Here is a 15943-nt window from a genome sequence, read left to right as displayed (position 1 = left end):
CGTCTTTATACATGTTGAGTCACTTTTCTCTTTCAGTTATCAAGATTCTTTCTTTGTTCTTGTCTTTTGACAGAGTCTGATGTGCATATGTTTGGATGTCTTTGAACTTAGCCTACTTGCAGTTTGTTGAGTTTCTTAGATGTACAAATTAGTATTTTCATCAAATTAGGGGCGTTCTTGGTCATTATTTTTTCACATGTGCTTTCTGCCCCTTTCTTTCTCTCCTTTTCCTTCTGGGACTTCTGTTATGTGCACATTTGTATTGTTGAGGGTGTCCCACCTACCTCTAAGGCTCTGTTCATTTTTCTTCATTTCTTTTTCTTTCTGCTCTTCAGACTGGATAATCTCCATAGACCTGGTGTCAAGTTAGCTGATTTCTTCTTCTGTCATATCTGCAGGGGATCCTCTCTAGTGAACTTTTCATTTTAGTCATTACACTTTGCATCTCTAGAATTTCTACTTTGTTCTTAATAATTTTTATCTGTTGCTATTCTCTATATGGTGAGATGTTCACATACATTATTTAGGCATGGTTCCTATTCTTTGAACATGTGTATAATTGCTTGTTTAAGTCTTTGTCTAGTAAGTTCAGTGTCTGGGTGTTCTGAGGGACAGTTTCTTTGCTTTTTTCCCCCTGTGCTATAGCCAAACATTTCTGTTTCTTTGCATATCTTGTATTTTCTGTTGAAAACTTGTCATTTTAAATATTATAATGCAGCAGGTCTGGAAATCAGACTATTCGGGTTTGATATTTCTTCTGTGGTCATCAGTGTTGCTGCTCTTCATTTACTTACTATACCAAATAAATTCTGTGAAATCTGTGTTCTTTATTCATGTGGCTGTGAAGTCTGTGTTCAATAAGCTTAGCTGTCAGCCAGTGGTTGGAGAGTGATTTCTTTAAATGCCTGGGAGCAGTCATTCTTTGAACTCTCACCAAGTGGCTCCATGTTTGTGTGCAGGGAATGCCCTCAGCACTCCAGACAGACAACTTTTCCTTAGCCTTTACTTCTTGTTTATGCAGAAGCTCAAGGTCAGCCAGAGGTGAGAAATTGTTTTCTCCAGTCTGTCCTGGCCACTTGTACTGTCCTACACATGCACATGGCCTTCTACAATTCTAAGAATTTGCTGGAGCTCTTTGAAGCTCCCTATGGACACCTCATTCCTCAATTTTTCCTTCTAAGTTTTTGGTCAACATCTTATTATTGCTTATTGGTAGTTATAATGCCTCTCGGGCAGTTGTAGTGTTAAATAATTATTGTTAATCACTTTCAACAGACACTCTGGGGATAGGGATGTTTGCACAGTATGAACTCTGAGGTTTGTCCAGGAATGACAAATTCTGAGAATGACTCTTTTCCATGGAGCTTCCGGTGACAGCTTCAAATCATGACAGTTCTCTGGGAAGAGGTTTTCTCTGGCAGTTGCAAGCCACTTCTGCTCCTTTCAGTGGCTCTAAGCCACCATGGTTGAGCCTTTTGGTTTATAAGGCCACCATGAGGCTGAGGATATGGGCATGGGAATAGGTCAAGTTAAAAATGCCACAAAGCTCACTATTTTTAATGGAAATTTTGTTGTTTTTCCTCAGATAAATACTACTTCAATTGTTTTAAGCCTTTGTGTAATTTCCAGAGTTCCGTAGAGGTTAATTATGACAAATTTTGCTAGAGTTCTCATTGCTTTTATGGAAAAGCAGTTTTCTAAGATCTTTACTCAAATATTCTAGAAGTTTTTCCATGTCCATTTGTTTTAATGAGTTATTTGCAAAGCTTACTAACATATAACTCCAATTCCATTCCCATAAGAGTCTAGTCTATGTGAAGGCTTCCCCTAGAGGGAGCAGTGTGCAACCTGCTATTAGTATGTTGTTAATGTGTAAATACTCTGGTGAATCATCCTTTGCCATTTCTGTGTGTTGCAAAACTTCTACCACTTCGTGGATATATTTTTTTCAATCCTCCCTTTAGGTCTTTAAATGAAATTCTCACTTTTAAAAGATTTTGAATGTATCAATATTTCCCTTTATGAATTATGCTTTTTGGTTTCTCATTACCAAAATTTCTCCTCTTCCAAGGTTATAGGGATAGTCTGTTTTTTTCTTAAGTTAGTATTGTTGCATTCTCATTTTCCACCTGGAAGTAATTTGTATGTTAGGATTTAGGGCTTCAATTTCAGTTTTCCTGTATGGATATTCCATTGCATCAGCCCCATTTGTTGAAATGTCAATTCTCACCTTACTGGTTTGCTGGGCCAGCCCAGTCATAAGTTAGTTTTCGTATATTCAGAGGTCTCTTCTGATCTCTATTTTGTCTCTTGGTCAATTTTTCTTAACTGGTCCAATAGCACCTTGTTCCTTAGGAGTGTCTTGACTATTCTGAACCTTCTTCTGCTGAATTTATCGTTCAAACAGTGGATAAGTAGCATCTTCAAATATTGGTTCCTCCAAGTTATGAACATCCCAAGTATCCATTTATATCATTTGTTTTCACTCTTTCAGAACAGTTTTATCATTTTCTCTATATAAATCTTATACATCTTGAATTAGATTTATTCCTAGGTTCTTTGTATTTTTTAAGCTGTTGAAAAATGGTATTAAAAAATTAATTCCTAATTTGTTGCAGGTCTACATTGACACAACTCCAGTATTTTATATACAGATTTTCTGTCCCACAGGCTTACTAAACTCACTTATTATAATTTATCTATAGTTCTAGTGAGTTGTCTATGTAGACACTCATGTAATCTGTTACCAATAGCAGTCTTTTCTTCCTTGCCAACCCTCCTGGTTTTGTTTTTCTTGACTTACTGTGCTGGTAAGGCTCTTCAGCTGAAAAGAAGTAGTGATAGCAGGACCCTTCATCTTGTGTTTGATCTAAAGGAAATACTTTCAGCATTTTACCATTAAGTATCATTTTTCTGTAGGTTTCATGTTGCAAGCTATTTTCAGGGTAATGAAGTTCACTCCCATTCTTAGTTTTATAATAATTTGTTTTTCATTTTCTTATCATGAATGGATGTTCAATTTTATTATGCTACTAGAAAGGAAGTCCTGGTCTTTAACATTTTTTTAATTACATTTTATTTTTCTCTTTTCTTTAGCAAAGAGGTTTGTCATCCTGATATTGGTGGCAAGATCATAATGTGTCCTCAGTGTGATAAGCTTTGTCCATTCTGGAAACTCAATATTACTTGTGAGTCCTCAAAGGTAATTTTTATCTTTCCAAACATTTAAAAATAATGAAATATTTTTTCTTCTAGTAATTTTAGTAATATCTAAAAGTCATATATATTTTTTTCTCTGAGGAATTCAGAAAGGGAATTTTCAACTAAACCTCCAAACATTCTGAAAGGTAGATTCAAAATGTGTGTGTTTATTTCTCTTTTACAAATAGTAAATTGAGATTAAAAGCCTTAAGTAAAATCTCCTGGACAGTCTTTAGGCAACTGTGGGATTGAACTGAGTAGTTTAGGGTAGTCGAAGTAGTCAAAGTAGTCAAAGCAGAATTCTTAAATCTGGTTTATCTCTTGAATACTATTTAAAAGATTTACTTTTATAAGTATTTTCCTTAATTCAAGTTGAATGGAAATTGCAATTTGTGCTTATGTATTCCCACTTTCAAGTATGCTGAAACCGCTGGATTTTTAAAGACCCTGATGTATCTATAAATATGCATAAGAAATGCTTTGTATATAAAAAAAGGTTTTGTCTCAAAACATCCCCACAAAACACATCTTATCCCCCTGTACATGCAGATGACCTCGGCTGTATGACTTCTTAGAATCCAGGAGGTTTAGGGTGAGCATTGGGACTGGAGGTCGTTAGCTGAAAGGCATGTCGGGAACCCGGACAGGAAGAAAGATGATCCACCCCCTTCAGTGGTTTCCCGATGACCTGATGCATCTTACAGTCTGGCCTCTGTGTCCCTGTTCTGCCGTGAATGTTAGGGAATCTTTCTGTGACCTCAGAGTGTTCTGACCTGCTCCCTCTAACTTTTTTTATTGAAGTACCATTGATAAACAATCTTATATTGGTTTCAGGTATACAACACAGTGGTTCAACAGTTACCCACACTACTGAATCCTCACCCCAAATAGTGTAGTTAGTATCTGTCAACATAGGAAGATGTTACAGAATCATTGGCTATTTTCTCCATGCTGCACTACCGCCCCTGTGACCACTTTATATTATGATTGAGAATTTTTGTGTCCCTTTATCCCCCTCACCGCCCTCAGTCAGCCACCCCAATCTCTCTCCCCCATGGTAACCACCAGTCACTTCTCAGGGTCTATGAGTCTACTGCTATTTTGTTCATTTTATTTTGTGCTGTTTTTCTATTCCACAAATAAGTGAAATCTGTGGTATTTCTCTTTCCCTGCCTGGCTAATTTCTCTTAGCATAATACCCTCTAGCTCCATCCATGTTGCCACAAATAGCAGGATTTCTTTCTTTCCTATAGCTGAATAATATTCCATTGTGTATATGTACCATATCTTCTTTATCCATTCATCTGTTGATGGACATGTAGGTTGCTTCTGTATCTTGGCTATTGTAAATAATGTGGCAATAAACATAGGAGTGCATATATCTTTTTGAATCAAGAATTTTGTAAATTCCTGGGTTGTATGGTATTTCTACTTTTAGTTTTTTGAGGAACCTCCATACTGCTTTCCACAGTGGCTGCCCCAATTTACATTCCCACCAGCAGTGTAGGAGGGCTCCCCTTTCTCCACATCCTCACCAGCATTTGTTATGTCTTGTCTTTTGGATGGTGGCCGTCCTAACTGGTGTGAGGTGTCATCTCACTGTGGTCCTAATTTGCATTTCCCTGATGATTAGCGATGTGGAGCATCTTTTCACGCACCTCTTGGCATCCGTATGTCTTCTTTAGAGAAGTGTCTGCTCAGGTCCTCCGCCCACTTTTTCACTGGGTTATTTGGGTTTTGGTGCTGAGGCGTGTGAGTTCTTTATATTTGGATGTTAGAGCTCCATCCAAGTTTAATGAATGTGTTGCTCTTATAGTGATGTCACCTTACATTTTATACGTTGCAAAGTTCTTGTATATATATTATCACTTTGATACACAAACAGCCCTGTGAGATAGAAAGAAGATGTATTATCTCATTTCACAGATTAAAACACTAAGAGACTCATAATCTGCTCAAGGTCACCCACCTCGTAACTGACAAAGCCAGAATAGATGGCACAGGTGCCTCCCCTGCCATCACCACATTCCCCACCAGCTGACGGTAGTGCCAGGCACTTCACCCTCGAGCTGAGCTCTGTGTTTGAAAAATTATTCCACCTCTTAATGAATGTGATTGCAGGGTACTGCCAACACATGGATCTTTTCACCTAATTTGTGAATTAAAATAGATTTCATTGCCCCCATCCTCCCAAATCAACACAAATTCTAGACTATAAGTGCTCATCATAGGCACAAAGCAGCAGCTTGCGGCCAGTGGGAGGGAAGCTGCCCTCCAGTGGCGTGGGCTCGTGGGCTCGTGGTCAGCACACATCCCAGGCCCTGGACTTCAGGCAGATGCCACCAGCAATACCAGAGGCAAACTGTACCGCCCAGAGCACAACTGGAAAGCCCATTTTCCTCAAGAGATTCTCTTTCACACATCCCACCCCCATCTTCTCTCATTTCTTCTGCTCCCCCTTCCTATCCTTTAACACATGACTTTCAAATATGCCCCTGTGTACATTTTTTCCCATTATTCTGGAAAAAATGAATCTTTTATTCTGCTCCAGTTTCCTGAAGGATCCCTTGAGTCTTGTCAGAGTGATTTACCAAAGCAAGGAAGCACAGAGAAGAATTTGACTGGAAGACTAGAATGAAATGAAAAAAATAAGTTCAAAAAGGAGACAAAGAGAGCCGCTTTCCATGCTTCTTTGTTTTTGATTGATCCAACCATTTCTTCATTCATACATTTATTTATATAGTCATTGGTGGAGAGTATTCACTAATTGGCATGTATGCCAAAAGGGTTAACAAATTAGAGATAGAAATATCAAATCAGGATCGAGGAAATGAATCAGTTATGGAAATGTGCAGCTATGCCATTTTTCATTCATTGTCATTGTACCCATCGTTGTGTCAGCCAAAAGCACCTGTGCCCCCTCCCTCTAGTGGGGGCCATGGTGGGGACGGGAGAAGCGCTGTCTCTGGGTGTGAGGAACGAGCTCTCGAGGGAGGTGGGGGGAGGCCTCTCAGAATAAGCCCCAGCTTCCTGCTTCTCTTAACAAGAGCAAGAAGTCAATAATTTATCCTCCAACCAGGATGAGATAGAGACCAGATGCAAATTGGAAACCTGAAAGTTGCTTAGAGTTCATTGGATTCCTACTTCCTCAAACTCACTGTGACAGTTCACAAGAAGAGGCCATTATTCAAAAGCCTGATGGAGACTTTACCTGTGGAATCTTAGCAGCTACGCCCACTTACCACAACAGGGAAAGATTCCACTGGAAAAGCACTCTGGTAAATACAGCAAAGGCTGTTTGCTTTCAAAGGAATGAGAAATCCCATGTGTGAGTGTGTGGTGGACATGGTGATTGTTAAAGTAGGTATCAGCTTACTGTAGGATTCATGAAGCATTGCCTCTTTGCTGAATTCTGGTAAGTGGGGAATATGATTGTTTGCATGTCATTGTATTTTCCAGAAATTGTGCATCTTTGACAGTTTTGGGACCCTAGTCTTTGCAGTGTTTATGGGGATATGGGGTAAGTCATTTACCTTTTTTTTTTGCAGTTTACTTTTGCCTCTTAACATAAAAAACCCTAAGATCATACAAGCACCAATTTAATAGCATTTTACATCTCATATAGACTATCAGAGTAATCCACTGTAGGATCTTGGATTGCCCAAGCCTCCCCCACTAGAGCTCCATCTGTGCCTTCTAAGACTGTTGTATCAGTTACTGCATTAAAAACTACCTCAAAATGTAGTGGCTTAAAACACACCTTTGCTATTTCCCTGGATTCTGGGTGCGAGCCAGCAGGCCCTCCAGGCGGCGCTGGCTGCGTGGTCTGTGCCGAGGGCTCGCAGCCCCACCCAGGTGGGCAGTCCGGCCGGTTTGGTCTCTCGTCTCATCATGCCCCACAGGGTCTCATCCTCCAGGATTCTTTATCGGGCGCTTTAGGGTTGCAAAGAGAGGACAAGGTCCAATGCGCAGACGGTTTTTTCAGCCTTGGTTGCATCAAATCTTCCATGAGCCGCAGCAAGTCATGGCCAGGCCAGCAACAGTGCCAGGTGGGAGGGCCGCCCAAGGGCACGGGCACAGGATGGCCGCTGTCACTGGGGCGGCGGTGGTCCCCCAGCTGCACTCCGTCCTGTCGTGGGGTCAGTGTCAGGGGCCACGGGGAAGCAGCTTTACATACTTCAGTGTGAGTTTAGTGAGTATGTGCCACTCTTAGAGTACAATGAGTTCTGTTTAATAAATAGAACAGATACAGTCCTAAAGAATATAATCCTCATACAGAAGCTTGAGCACTATGTTCATATCATTTCCTTTGAACAGCATCATTATGTAATGAGGAGGTTACCATGTCCTTAGATGCAGACTTTTAAACTTTGAATTGAGGTAAATGTTCTGCCATAGAAGAAAGAAGTTTCTGTTTTGCAAGATAACCACGTTTCCAATTCTGTGTGACTCGGGGGAGGTGGAGTTCAGGTCGTGGGGAGTGGGGGATGAGACTGCCCAGGTCACTCACCGGAGAGCGCACGGGGCGAGCAGGTGCAGCCCGCGGGACAGCGCTGGATGGGTGTCCCTGAGGGAGTTTCTCATGAGAGGCCACCAAACAGATTGCAGAATGACAACCCACTCACTGTGGGCACTTGGGAGAGACTAGGTGCCGCTCCTGGACACAGATGGTCAAGCTGATTTAGTAAGTTAGTCACGTCGCCGGCTCACATTTGGCATGTTTTGGCTGGAGACCGAACACTGACACTGGGAGAATAAAGATCAGATGCATCTGTCAAGATCCCCTGTCCTCCTCCATCGTGAGGTGCACCTTGTCCCCCAGTGAGAGCACACATGCAGGACACACAGGTGGGGGACACTCGGAACAGGTGTGGATCTTAGTGTCAGCCCTCATGTGTACTCTATAAAATACTAACATGCCTACTGAATTCCTCTACTAATGGATGCTGGCAGCCCTAATTTAAATAGACATCTTAAAGCAAAAAAGACATATTAATTTTGACACTGGGAAGATAAACCTCACATTTCCTATCTACCATTGCTTTCTATGATCATTAACTACACTGTGTTTATAGAACTGACTTAAGTGTATTGAGCTCATTTTATTTCCTCAGATTTTAGAATGCAGAAAGCATTTCAACACTGCTGGTAGCACCATACGTATATCTTTAAGGATATGTCTGTGTGATGAAGTCATTATTTTAAGTGTCTCATAGTGCTTTTCTTGTTACCTGTGCTCATGAGCCCTGCTGTGAGCCTCCTTCGAGGCTGAAATCGCAGACCTGAGGAGGCGGGTGGATCCTGTCATGTTTTCCTCTCGTCATCATATTCCCGTAGCATCTCTCCTGTGCCCAGATGTATGTGGCACTACAAGTGTTTTTCTGCTCCCTAGGAATTACATAAAAGCTCAGGGTAGAAAACCTTTAGGATAAGTGTAATACAAGTCATACTTGTCTGAGAAATGTCCCCCCTTTTAGGCCACACCAGCCCACCCATTCCCACTGACGCACAGACACCTGTGGTTGGAGTAAAGATTCTTCATACACACACACACACATATACACACACACCCCTTCCTTCTGATGTACTTTATCTGCTACACACACACACACACACACACACACACACACACACACACACACACACACACACACACACACACACACACCCCACACCACACCACACCCCCTTCCTTCTGATGTACCTTACCTCGTCCAGGCTCCATGCTTGCATGACACATATACACACACACCCCTTCCTTCTGATGTACTTTATCTGCTACACACACACACACACACACACACACACACACACACACACACACACACACACACACACACACACACACACACACACACACACACACACACACACACACACACACACACACACACACACACACACACACACACACCCCCCCCACACCACACCACACCACACCCCCTTCCTTCTGATGTACCTTACCTCGTCCAGGCTCCATGCTTGCATGACCGCACTTTTTAATTCTCACCTTCGAGCTCCAGGCCGGACCTAGTCATTTGCAGAACAACACCTGCCTCCGGGCTCAGCAGGGGCTGGGGAGCCGGAAGCCATTACGGCACAGCTGCCGCCAGGGCTCAGGAAGCGGCTGTTGCGGCTGCCCGTCTGGGTCTGGGCTGCCCTGCTGGGTCCCCGCCCGCCAGACTGGCTCCCGCGGTTGCCTCCCACTCCGTCCAGCTCAGTTCCTGATTTGAGGGACACGCAGAGGCATCTGATGGGCATTTAAAATCATGTCAGGAGTGCCGCGGGGCAGGACCTGGCTCTCCGGTTTCCGTGCCTTCGTGGGGGCTCCCAGGGCACATGGCCATGACGTCCCACCCGCACTGGTCAGCTCTGAGGCCCCCCCCACCCCGAGTGCACCACGGGACCCACCGCTGGGACAGCCTTTGCTGCATGCTGACCCTGGGCGCCCAGCCCACATGTGCTGACAGCCTCACAGTCCTCTTAGCAGTCCGCACTGCTGTTCCTGTATGCTCCTGTCCTATTTCTACTCTTACGTAATTCCTATACAATTCCTCTTTTCTCTTTATTCTCAGAACTTAAAAATATTGTGGATGGAGCAGCATTAATTCAACATTTCTACATAGGAAGGGGGCTTTAAGTGCTCCGATGACGGGCCTAGAGGACTTACCCTGAAACCAAATTTTCAATTAATTTCTAATATTGTCTCTGTTTAGTTCTTTATGTTACAAGTCTTGAAAGATAAAGATTTCTAAAAATTATTTTATTCATACTTTGCACAAGATGGAGAAAAATACCATATTTAAGAATCATTATTTTAATTTGGGGAGGCTTGGCTGGGTGAATAGAGATTTAGGGACCAACAGGGTGTGTTAATTTATAAATTTGCAGGCTCTTAGAAAGGAAGAGAGGGAGAGGGGTGGAGGGGGAGCAGACCCAAGGATGGGTGGGCCCCGAGCTGCCCTTGAATTACAGAATTGATCAGCTGGTAGCCGGCCGCTCGCATCGAAACATTCACTTGCGTTTGACCATCGCATTCTTACTTTCCCGCAAGCTGTGTCCTGTTTGCATAAACTGAATAAATGATCCACATTTTCTTCAGAAAAATGCATTAGCTCATTTTTCTCATTATAATTTTTATTTCTATTTTAAAAGTTCTTTATTGAAGTAGACTTTACATACAATATTTTGCTTTAATTTTAAATATTAGCATCACCTGTAAATTAACTTGTTGACTGTAGAGAGTATTATGGATGATCAGTATTACTCAGGACAGATTTCTGAAACTGCGGTCGGCACTGCAGACCCCGTGACTGTTCTCTCTCTCTGTCAGTCACCTTGTTCTTGGAGTTCTGGAAGCGGCGCCAGGCGGAACTTGAGTATGAGTGGGACACCGTTGAGCTACAGCAGGAAGAGCAGCCCCGGCCGGAGTACGAGGCCCGGTGCACGCACGTGGTCATCAACGAGATCACTCAGGTGCCGGGGACGTGGCTCGCGTGCAGTTCAGGCCGTGTGTCCGCAGCGGCTCTCAGCCCTGCTGGCGCGCTGGAGATCACGGGACCTTGGGACACCGCGGTGCCCTCGCTACGGCTGCGCTGATGGTCGGGCACAGGGGGGTTCGAAGTTCCTCTGGGAATCTTACCTGCAGCCACAGGGAAGAAACACTGCTTAGAACAGTGGCCGCAGAGATAAATGTGGTCCTTTTTTCTTGATAACAGTGAAAATGGAAAAAAATTAGACTGACATGAACATAGAAGATACGTTGGTTTGTGTCCTTTCATAATACCAGTCAAAAGGGCAAAAAAAAAGAAGCCTGACTGTGACAGGTGTGAGGGCAGGTGCGCGGTGTCGGCGTAGATTCTCAGGGGCGCGCGCGCACCCTCAGTCCGGCCCCTCTTCCCTCCGACGCCCCTGCCCCTTTGTGCTGCCCTTGGGCTCAGTCGCGGCTCCGCCTTGCGGTTGGTGCACAGAACGAAGTGGCTCTTGCCCAAAAGCGGCAGGAAGGCTGCGCTTGTCGAGGTCCAACTACGTCCGGGCACAGTGCTGGGCGTTTGATGTGATTGGGAGAGTAAATTTGTTGCTGCAAAAATTAAACAAAAAAAAAAGCCATATATAACTATATAAACATTCCAAAGTCCACGAGGGGTGATTCTGAATTGTCTGCGTTATTGCTTCATTCTATCATCACAGAGAATTGAGAGCTGAATTCAGACAGGTCTGAATATGAAAAATTCTTGGAAAGAAAATGCTCTTACCATGAGCATCTGAAAATGTCCCCAATTATAGATTTTCCAAGTTGAATCACAGATTTACAGACTGTTGGCACTAAAAGGGACTGGAGGGAGCAGTTCAATGTCCTCATTTTATAAATGGAGAAAAATGAGGTTCAATATTCAACAGAAGGTGACATTTATCTTTTACAATGTAACAGGCTTCAAATAATCCTCACTATGAATATTTTCCACTGTTTGCTCTGAAAGACGGCATCTAAGCATGTGCTGTTGAAAGACTGTATGCTCAGAAATGAAAGCAGAAACTGAGATAAAATTAGGTATTCAAAAACGTCTTTTGAATCCTGAAAAACAAAAGCTTACAATATTGGCTGCCTAGTAAAAATACCAAAGAAAAGACAAGTTGGTGATTTAAACCTGCCAGTTTTAAATTTTATATCGCCAATTAATTAATTAAATTTCCATCGAAACATGGCTTGTTAAAAATACTGAAGGTTCATTTTTTTTTAAACTTTTTTCCACACTTTATTTCTGTTGCTAACGCATCCGCCTCTGGTTCGGTTTAGAGAGGCCTGTCGTGTGGAGGTGAAGTGGGACTGACACAGGTTGAATGTGGACGCAGCGACTTACTAGCCGAACGACCTTGGGGAAAGTATTTAGCTTCTCTGTGCCGGCTGCCTCGGCTGTACAATGGGGGTAATAGGGCTGCCGCCTCACGTGACTGTGGTGAGGACTCATTGACTTAATGTGTGGAGCCCACGGTACCTGGTCAGAGTGAATGCCACGTATTTGCAGCTATTAGTGAGCGATAGCTGCTCTTGTAGTCCAGGTAAATCTTGAGAAGAGTTTATTTCTTCTCTTAAAAATGTAAACATGTTATAAAGTATAAAATGGAAACTCTACAAATTCATAGTTATACCAACCTAATATAGAAACTCCACCAGGAAACTGGTACTGGGTGGGGAGTACAGCAGGCCCCTGTGAGACTGTCCTGCCTGGACCCTGTGTGTCACCACAGTCCCTCTGGGGTCTAAGGTCACCATGGTCACCTCTGAGGTCTAAGGTCACCATGGTCACCTCTGGGGTCTGAGGTCACCATGGTCACCTCTGAGGTCTAAGGTCACCCTGGTCACCTCTGGGGTCTGAGGTCACCATGGTTGCCTGTGAGGTCTAAGGTCACCACAGTCACCTCTGGGGTCTGAGGTCACCTCTGAGGTCTGAGGTCACCATGGTCGCCTCTGGGGTCTGAGGTCACTGCAGTCCCTCTGGGGTCTGAGGTCACTGCAGTCCCTCTGGGGTCTGAGATCACTGCGGTCCCTCAGGCCTGAGGTCACCGTGGTCCCTCTGAAGCCTAAGACAAGCTCAGAAAGCTGCACAACTTGGCCCTGTCAGATACCCAGATTCCAGAGCTAATGTCACAGCAGGTACATAGTTTATTATTCACCCTTGCATTTGCAATATCTTTAAAGTGAACACTGCATGTGTTGTCTGTGTGTTTGAGAGGAACAGAAAGCAGGCAACCGTGAATAAGGAAGCTCTGTTTGAAAACTCATTAAAAAGAAGTTAAGCCTAAGATTGAGTGACCAAGCAGGAGAACTGTCATTTCACTGGAGTGATCCCTTCCTTGACTCGACTTTTCTTTTTTTTTCCCCAGGAAGAAGAGCGTGTCCCCTTCACTACCTGCGGGAAATGTATACGTATAGCCCTCTGCGCAAGCGCCGTCCTGTTCTGGGTACGTACGAGCCCGCCACAGATTTGTTAATGTTCTGTCTTACACAGCAAGGCAATTAGAAGCTGAGCTGGACCCTGTGTAATCTCGTAGAATTGTTTCCAGGGAACTACTTACCTGAGGTAGAGCAGCGATCCAGGTTTCAGGATACCTGTCTGCTCACACGGCTGCTTCCGCACCCTGCACCTCACTGGTTCACACAGACCAGCGGTCCAGGACCTTCCCATTTCTCATGAAGACATCGAGTGGGAAGCACTGAGAATTCCACGATTCTCTGGTAGTAACAACTGAAATAAAATGTCTAGGACTAGCCTGAGCAGCAAGATGATGGAACTATCGAAGAAAACATAAAAACTATTGAAAGACATAAAGGAAGCCTTAAACAAGCCTTAAATGGTTTTAGGTAAAAAGACAAAATTTATAAAATAACAGAACTCAAATAATTAATTCTGCGTTTGTTTTTAGTAAAGTCATATTGGTAATATAATTAGCAGTATAATGAGCGTTTTATTAGCTCCAGAACAGCCAGATTAGAGAGTAGAACATGAAGCTCAAATATGGCCCCTGATAGCAACAAAAATTTGATATACGAGGAGGGAGGCATTATAAATCAGTGGGATAAGTAAAAATTATTCAATAAATGGTAATGGAACACTTGTTAGCTATTTGGGGGGAAAAAAGTAAAGTTTAAAACCATACTATCAAACACATAGTATATAAATTCCAGAAACATTTTAAAAAGCAACACCATAAAAGCTATAAATAAATATTGATGAATGTACAATCCTAGATGCAATATGACTTTCTCAATTTAGTAACAATGAGAAAAGTTTCAGAGGAAAATAGTTGAAGATTTCCACACCAAAAAAGCATCCTATATTTAAAGCAAAAACACCAGTAGAATGATTTGTTAGCAAATAGGGAAAAGGGTTAATATCTTCAATAAAATAGACTCTAGGTCACTTCTAAGGCACCGCCCAACATCACAGGAGCTGAGGAGGCTGTGAACACGAGCACACATGACGGGGAGAAGCCACATGGCCTTCAAGCCGCAACAGTAACTCAATCAGTGCAGATCAAACTGAGGTGTGATTTTTCACCTCCCAAGTGGTACGGCTGAGCAAGGATGAGGTTCAGCCCTTCGCTGCCCTCATTCTACACTGGAATTCTACACTGCGCTGGCCTCAGGAAGCACTTTGCCAGTACGTATCAGGAGTCAAAAATACTCATATTGCTTTAACCTACTAATTGAGCTTTCAAAAACTTAATCAGGAAGTATTTCAAAATGGTACACAAAAGTCAGTATTTAGTCACAGACATATTTATTACAAATGTACAGTATCTCAGCCAAAATATGTAACCCCCCACCCTTTATACAGTGAAATATTATGTAGACATGAAAATGTATGTCCATGAAAATATTTTATGACCTGTTAAAATGTTATAATAGGCTTAAGGAAAGGATAAAATTCCTATGTATAATGACTTTAAATATGAAATAATGTGTGTTTCTGAAGGAATTATGTATGTATGTAGATAGTAGACTTGTCCCTGTTTTCCTGTATTTTTTATCCTTTGTTTTTATAGTTAGGAGTCTTTAGAAAATCAGTCTCCATTTGGTCTAAGCAACAACATAGAAATGAGGGTGGGTGGGATTTATTGGTTCCTGTAACTGAAAATCCCAGGTGAGAGGTACAACTTCAGCCACTGATAGATACTGCAGCCCAGATGACATCAGTGGTTGTGTTTTTTCTGTGGTCTCTCAGTATGCTGGTTTTAGGCACTCCCTTCAGGTCACAAAGTGGCTGCAGCATTCCAGATCTTGCATCATATCCAAGCGGAGAGAGATCTCTTTCAGTAGCCTCCTGTATTGACAGAGGAAACTTTTCCCCCCCCCATGGGCACTAGGAGTAGCTCCTCACATCTCCATGGCTCTTACTAGATCATTCATCAGTCCTTGAATCGGTTGCTGAGGCCAATAGGATGGGATACCTATTTGTCTCAGACCAATCAGGATCTGTCTCTGAAGCTGGGGCAGGGAGTCCAGAGCAAACCATGGGACTGAAAATGGAGTAAAATCTGGGTCTTTTTCTAAGACTGGGAACAGATGCAGGGCAGCAAAAGCCAGTGTCCACTACTGGGTCCTTTCAAATTTTCTATACTAAGCATATAGTAGAGTCGTGATCAGAAAAGTACATTAAGGTTATATTAGAAAAGATAAAGAGACTTGAGGAAGGAAGATGACAAGCTTCCTCCCATGAGGAAATATTAAGCCTATCACATGCCCTGAAGAATCAGGAAATGTGCCACATTTGTAAGACTCTTGAGATGATCAGAACTCATTCCATAAACCGTGAGGCAGGCACTGCTGTGTGCAGCTTAGCGGGTCTCTGGAGTCTGTGAGTATCTCAGTTCCTAAATTGCTTAGTTTGGGGCAAATCGCTTAATCTCCGTGGCTCTATTTCCTCATCTGTGGAAGAGATCTAACACCACCTGCCTCACAGGGCTGTCGTGAGGATGCACAGGATGACGGACGTGCTGAGGTGGGTAGTAAGCATGGAGAGTGTCCTCGCTGTTACCCGTGTCACTGTTTAAACGCTGGTCAGGTGTGCTCGGGGAGGCCTCGGCATGCTTCCTCTCCAGTGCATCCTTCTCAGCCGTGCCCGGGGTTCACATGTTCTCACACACGTTACATATTAAGCCTTACATGTGAAGGAAAGGAAAGAGAGAGAGAGAGATTACAGGGGAGATATGATGCCGTTCTACGGACTGACGGCTGGGA

The 15943-nt window shown here is 43.1% G+C and overlaps 1 protein-coding gene across 12 annotated transcripts in view; it reads left to right on the top strand.

Moving 5' to 3' along the window:
* Positions 1-15943, top strand: part of ANO6 (anoctamin 6) — a 163293-nt gene that overhangs the window by 100614 nt on the left and 46736 nt on the right. For all 12 annotated transcript variants that reach the window (XR_012125590.1, XR_005058894.2, XR_005058893.2 and 9 more), the window contains 4 exons: positions 3097-3202; positions 6661-6721; positions 10535-10677; positions 13087-13164. Coding sequence is in view for 9 of the 12 variants with exons in the window: in XM_073222851.1 (XP_073078952.1) it covers positions 3097-3202; positions 6661-6721; positions 10535-10677; positions 13087-13164 (388 nt within the window). In the remaining 3 variants the exon portion in view is untranslated. The remainder of the gene's footprint in view (positions 1-3096; positions 3203-6660; positions 6722-10534; positions 10678-13086; positions 13165-15943) is intronic.

This window comes from Manis javanica, chromosome 15 (assembly GCF_040802235.1).
Source record: "Manis javanica isolate MJ-LG chromosome 15, MJ_LKY, whole genome shotgun sequence".
Taxonomy (NCBI): Eukaryota; Metazoa; Chordata; class Mammalia; order Pholidota; family Manidae; genus Manis; species Manis javanica.
This window is presented reverse-complemented; position numbering and strand designations above follow the sequence as displayed.